This window comes from Falco naumanni, unplaced genomic scaffold (genome assembly GCF_017639655.2).
Source record: "Falco naumanni isolate bFalNau1 unplaced genomic scaffold, bFalNau1.pat scaffold_221_arrow_pat_ctg1, whole genome shotgun sequence".
NCBI classification, from domain to species: Eukaryota; Metazoa; Chordata; class Aves; order Falconiformes; family Falconidae; genus Falco; species Falco naumanni.
In genome coordinates this window covers 15084-21474 of record NW_024427398.1, presented here as the reverse complement: position 1 = coordinate 21474, position 6391 = coordinate 15084, and the positions used below count along the sequence as shown (strand labels likewise).

The following is a 6391-nucleotide window of genomic DNA, read 5'->3' as shown; positions in this document are numbered from 1 at the left end:
CTCTACCTGACTGCTGCAAAAATTGGTTTGAGCCCTCGGTTAGTAACCAGCCGTTGGTTAACTTCGTCTTTGAAATACAGCAACCTATGGTGGAATAGGAAACTGAGACAGTTAGGGACATCGGTTGTATTTACTCAAAGGAGGTGGAAAATTTTCTAGGGAAATTTTTTAATAGTGTTAGCATAAAAATCCTGTATGTGGCACATGAGCGACTGCTCTAGGCAAATAAATGGCTTTTTAGAATTAGAAGCCATCCCTGCCTTAAGTGACACATTTAGAAAAAGTCTCTATGTGAATATTAAGCTCACACAGCAAAGCTGCAGCTACCTGATAGCACAGTATTTTTCCTGGTCTGGAGGATTTTTTTATTCACCTAAAACTTTCCAACGGTCGTCACTGCTAGTTTATTCCCTGTATGACAAATAAGTAGTAAATGAAGGTGTTTTCATACAATGGAACAATCTGCATGCTTGCATTTTTTTCACAGCTGTTGCAAAGATGTACTTGAAACCCTGAAGAGCTTTTGCTTTTTATACTACTGAAAACCACACTACACAGCTTTTTGCAAATTTCCAGTCTGCAGAATCGCAGAGTAATTGTTCGTTTGTTTCCGTGAAAGAAAAAAACCCCAACACATCTTCCTTTAGAGGCAATATTTTGCTGCAGATTTTAGTTCTATCTTTTCTATTTCATCTACCTCTTCTCCAGCTCAGAAAGGTCTACTTCTTTAGAAATTCTTTTCATTTGATGTGTTAGAATATCTCTGTGTAGTAGTCGAAAAGGATCTGGACCTGCCCTTTGTCTCACTCAATTCTCATTTCTATAATACATGCAGTTTTCCTTTACTTATTAAAGAAAATTACCAAATCCCATACAGCTACCTGGGATCATGGATCAATCTGAATATGCGTGGCCCAGCACTACTTTTTGCAACTGATCTAAAATTCGGTGCCAAATTCTATCATAACCCAGGAATGGAAATAATAGGGATGACATACTTTGCATATCTTCTCTGCAGGTTGTTACGACCCGCTGCAAGTAAATAAGAAAAAAATACAGGTAGTGGACATTTCTAAATAAACCTCTGACATCTGAAGAAGTCATTTTAATATCAGGTTTATTCTCACCATACTTTCTGCATGGAAGACCAGAAGAATCTATGCTTTTAATACAATTTGTGCAGGAAAGCATTGGCAAAAATACTAGAGTACTTGTAATGTTTGTTCCTACACCAAACATGCTGAGGTGAGGCTTAAAAGCCCCCCTGTGAATTCACATTTGCCGCAGTGCTGTTAGTAAAAGCTGTAACTATACGTATTTTTTTGAGAATGCTTAAAATAAAACACAACCTAACTCTCAGTTATAGAACAGTGTAGCACAGCAAAGACGTTATCATCTAATTTTTTCATTATAAGATGTGGGTGCATAACCAGGAAGAACACTAACAATTACTTCTTAGTAAACCTTTCCAGCATAAAACCATTTAGTGGGGCAGTGCAAATCAGAACATACTCTGACTTTAACACGAAAGAACACTTCTGCTGTATAGGTAGACAAAAAAAATTGACTTAGTGGGGTATTTTCGTTCTCACAGTGCTGTTTCCTCTCCTTTCATTGTCCGTAACCTAGCTACCCAGTGATTTTTGGGGGACGTTAGGGTTAGCATAGATGTTAGGTTAGCTTTAGATGCTTTACATGTTAGAGATGCATTCCTCGTGATTCTGCTCCACGCACAAGAAAAAGCCCGGCTTGCCTTTGCCTGGAGCGGGACTCAGTATGTTTTCAAACAGTTTTCCGCAAGGATACAAACACTGCCCCACTATCGCTCACAATGCTCCGGCCACAGCCTTAGCACAGGTCACCATTCCACCTGGCCTCACAGTGTATCGATACATCGATGGCATCCTCAGCGGGGCAGAAGGGCCAGAAAGCGTTACAGATGCAATGAAAAACATTTGGGCAACACTAACCAAGTTGGGACTGGAAGTCCCAGAGTCAAAGTGCCAAGGGCCAGCATGAGAAGTTCAATTCCAAGGAGTCTGGTGGGTTGCAGGAGCTGCCCCTCTTCCACCAGACACACTGGAAAAGAAAGAATCCGGGCACAATCCATCCAGTACGCTGGAACTACAACAAGTTCAAGGGACTGTGAAGTCCTGGCGTAACCATAGTCCTGCCTTTTCCGTCATTGCTCGTCCCTGGTAGAATTTGTTATAAAAGGGAAAATCATGGCAGTGGACATCTCATCAGCTCTGTGGTACCGTCAAGTTCCCCTTCCTGCAGGAGCATAACAGAGCCTGGCCGCGGGCTCTCCACTCCGCTCCAGCCCCCGTTACCCCTGTCAGCACGTGCTGAGGTTGCAGGCTGCGCTGCTTAGGGAGCCGTGGCAACACACATTTAGGATGGTGAATGCCAGCCATCCTGAAAGCCATAGCTGTCTCTTACCCTAAAAAGCTTCCTGTAATACTATGCTTCTCTGAGGTCCCACTTTTCTCGAATTGCCCCCACCCCAAAGCAATTTCCCCACAGGGTCCCTAAGCAAGGCAGTAGAGGAGTGGCTCTCTCAAACTCCCTCCCAGCCCTGCCCTGGATGAAAGAAGGCAGAAAGAAGCCTTCAAATGAGGACAGTTCTGGCTGCAAGAGAACACAAGCTGGCCAGGTCTTGGGATCCACTGACATCAACAGAAATTTAGGTGAAAACTGCCCTTTGACATGAAACTCAACTCCCAAACCAAAAAACAGTTGTGATGGGAAACTATGGTGGGGGTGGGAGATCAGCACTGAGGGCAGGAAAGCATCAGCAGCATGGGAAACCATTGAGTTGGGAAGTTGTTCTGTCATTAAAAGTCAAACCGTCACAACGCTGGCTGACCCAGGTGCTGGCAGAATGATCGCCATGGAGACGGAACCCCAGAACACTGTTTGCCCCAACAAACGCCACACTGGCCAACTGCCGCGGCACAGAGCAGCACGCTCCTCGTGGTGCTCCTGCCCTCCGGGTAACCCCCAACCAGCTGTGCCGGCCAGCATCTCACCCCATCACCCCCCTTCGCTTCTGCCCACAGAGAGGTTCCCCCTCCAGCTGCCGACAGGACCAGAGGTGCCCGGCATGAGCTTCACCACCCTGACCATGCCGCCACCGGTCACTGCTGGTGTGCTGCCCTCTGTCCCGGGGCTGCTGATCACCGTTCGGCCTTCCCAGCTCCACACTGTCACCCACCAGCCCGCCCTGGCAACCTGGCAGGGGGTGCAGGGGCCCCTGGGGGACTCGGGGCAGGTTGTGCAGCTGCCACACGTGCTGCAGCTCCCCAGTGGTGTGCAGCTGCCCCCTCTGCCTGCTCCTTGTCCCCCTGCCTATGGCTGGGGACAGCAAGTGGTGATGGGGACACTTGTGCCCCACCAGCCAGTGGGGCTGGGCCCATGGGACGTGGGCCAGGGGCAGCCCCTCTACCCTAGGGGCTGCACTGCGCTGAACGTCCCTGCCCATGCTGGGCCCCTGCCACCCCAACACCCTGCGGCTCAGCATCGCGTGCAGGTCTCCCCTGTGCTCCGCACCCATCCTGGCAGCGCCCAGAAGCTGTTGGAGGCCTTTAACAAGGACGTGGTGGCCAGTGAGGATGGTGTCCCTGCTGCCACCCCCTGCCAGCCCGCCCTGGATATGCTCTCTGGCAGAAGCAGGACCAAGCACCAAGGTGAGGTCTGCAGGGTGGCAGAGCCCATAGGGGGTGACCTGCACCAAGGAAGGCTTGCATCACCCTGGGGGTGGCTTGGCTTCGTTTGCTTTTTCAGAAGTGGTGACCACCCCGCCAAGCCCAGAGAATCTCCTGGACCTGCCCGAGCTGGGGCCAGATGCCTTCAACGAGGCCTTTCCTGAGCTGGCAGAGGACAACCTGCAGTTTCAGGATGAGCATTCGTCCGCCATGGACAGCAGTGACCCGCTCGCCTGGCTCGACAGCATCCTGGAGCTCCCTGAAGTTCTCAGCGGCTCCTGCTTGACCACCCTCCTCAACAAGTTCCCGGAGTTCTCAGAGTAAGTGGCAAAGGGTGGCTGCTCTAAGGAGCAATCGCTGGCGGCAGGGCTGGGGGACAGCGAGGACACTGACCGTGGTGTCCCTGATGTCCCTGTCTTGACCACCACCCTCAACAGGATCCCTGACCTCTTGGAGTGCATGATGGAGGGCAACTGTCCCAAGGACCAAGTGGTGGCCGCAATGCAGGAGGACACCAACCCCTCCTGGCAGAGGGTGGCAACATCCCCCTTGCTGGACGCCAAAGGCAAGCAGGGTGGGCTGGCAGCGGTCTTCCCCACCCGGCTGCCAGAGAGCCCCATGGAGCCCTCTCAGGAGGGTCCTATGGACACTTCAGAGGAGAGCCCCTTGAAGGGATGCCCAGAGGGTCCCCACAAGGGTCTCCCAGAGAGTCCTCAGCAGATCCTGCTGAAGAGTCCCCTGGCCAGCCCCCCGACTGCACCCCAGCATCATCCGCCCCGCGTGGCCCAGCTGGTGGAGGAGGTGCTGCAGAGGCAGCCCCGGGTCATTCTGACCCGCTTGCCACCACCACCGGGCATCTCCTCCTGCCGGGTGGTGCCCAGATCAGGCAAGGCTGCTGGTAAACAGGCCAAGCGCCCCACATCGGCTGACACCCTCGGGATGCCAGAGATGTCCCCATGGGGCAGCATGCCACCCAAGAAGAGGAAGAAGATGGTGGTGTGCCCGGTGGCAAAAAGCTCCAAAACCCTCTGGGAGGGGAAGCCACACAGGGATGCCACGGCAGTGGGCTGTAGTGGGGAGCAGGGGGGCAGCAGCAAGCAGAGGCCATCCAATAGCGACTATGTGCCCACCAAGCGAGCCAGAACCCTGAGGAACACCAGGAGACAAGGTTCTCCACACTGCCCCAGTCGCCGTTGATATATTGATAGAGAAGGTGTGGAGCACAGATCCCTCTGACGTGTGACCTGCACCTGCCCACTCCAGCCCCGGCCCTCTACCAGATCTGTCTGTCTTAATTCATTAAAGGTTTGATGTTCCTTGCACAGTGCCTCTGCCTGCAGTCATTCACGCAGCGGGAGATGAGGGTTAATGCAGCCCCTGCCACATGCAGAGACCTGATGCTCCACCTTCCCCTCTGGCTCCACCTTCCCCTCTGTCGAGGTGACACCTCCACCGAGCTGACCCACTCTCTAAAGTATTTACAAATGAAGGGACTTCTCATCAAGGGAGGCAGCCTTGGCAGGGGTGAGAAACAAAGAGCAGGTAGTGAAAAGAGCACCGTTATCTAAGTTGCGCAGGAAGAAGACTTCCAATGAGGAAAGTTCTGGCTGCAAGAGAACACAAGCTGATCGGGTCTTGGGATCCGCTGACATCAACAGGAAATGAGTTTAAAATAGGACAAAGATAATGGTGGCAGTGGGAGATGGGGACCTCTAACTGAAATAGTTCTGCCCCAAAGAGGCCAAAATCCCACTTGGGGAGCATGCGTAGTCCGTAAAACACTTCAGCAGTGCTACTGAGGATGCGTACGCGTTTGCATTAGAAGCGAGAAACCAGTCACCAACCCTGTGTATGACACATGACCATGCAACGTGCGGCGCTCTGAGAAAGGCCCCGAACCCCTTCTCAGTGTTCCAATTGGACCTAAAAACTTTGCACGCACTTTTTAATCGCTGCCCCCAAAGTGATTTCCCCACAGGGTCAGTAAGCAAGGGGGTGGCGGAGTGGCTCTCTCAGACCCCCTGCCAGCCCTGCCCTGGGCGCCGGTGCCTCCGGCCCTGCCCCAGCAGAGTTGCTGCGCTGATGGAGGGGCTCCCTCCCTCTCCACTGCATTTGCAAAGGGAGTGGCTGGCTCACCCTTTGCTGCCCACGCAGCCAGCCCTCACCTTTAGCTGCCGTCATTCCCAGGGGCGCCGGCTCTCTCCCAGCACCCTCACACCTTCTCCCTGCGACACCGCGAGAGAAGCGTTCGCCAGGCACACGGGTGCCGTCACTGCCCTGCGCAGCTGCGCACCCCAGACTGGCCCTGCCTGACTGCCTCCCTCACCAGGCACCTCCACCTCCACAGTCTCAAGCCCCATCCCTTTAGACGGAAAGGGGGTCACTTTATTGAGAAGTAACCGTTCCTCATGAGGAACACAGTCTCTTCAGGAGGCAAAATACTTTAATAGCACTTAGAAACAAAGCTGGGGCATCTGGGGGGCCACCTCATCACTACTCCAAACAATGTGTCCTTCGTGGAGAAAAACCGAAGAGCTAGACAGTTTCCAGAGGACAGCAAAACCTGACCTGCTGAGAGCTTAGGACAGTGCACGTCATGTTCTTCTTCACACTTGGTGCACGTTTGACAAGCTGCGAGATGATGGCAAATTACTTCCTTCAGAGAGGACAGCAAGACACTGTTG

At 52.6% G+C, this 6391-nt stretch overlaps 1 protein-coding gene across 1 annotated transcript; it reads left to right on the top strand.

The window, feature by feature from the left end:
* Window positions 1-3106: 3106 nt before the first annotated feature.
* On the top strand, window positions 3107-4904 carry LOC121082053. Its single transcript, XM_040581395.1, has 4 exons — window positions 3107-3274; window positions 3401-3689; window positions 3787-4027; window positions 4145-4904. The coding sequence occupies exons 1-4, from the start codon at window positions 3107-3109 to the stop codon at window positions 4902-4904; spliced, it is 1458 nt and encodes a 485-aa protein (XP_040437329.1).
* Window positions 4905-6391: the final 1487 nt, after the last annotated feature.

What these genes read in the sequence shown, in the direction of transcription:
- LOC121082053 (XM_040581395.1), top strand. Translation starts at nt 3,107, where the DNA reads ATGAGCTTCACCACCCTGACCATGCCGCCACCGGTCACTGCTGGTGTG. An exon ending in CCCTGGGGGACTCGGGGCAG is followed by an intron (nt 3,275 to 3,400) that starts GTTGTGCAGCTG and finishes GTGCCCCACCAG; the next exon opens with CCAGTGGGGCTGGGCCCATG. An exon ending in AAGCAGGACCAAGCACCAAG is followed by an intron (nt 3,690 to 3,786) that starts GTGAGGTCTGCA and finishes TTGCTTTTTCAG; the next exon opens with AAGTGGTGACCACCCCGCCA.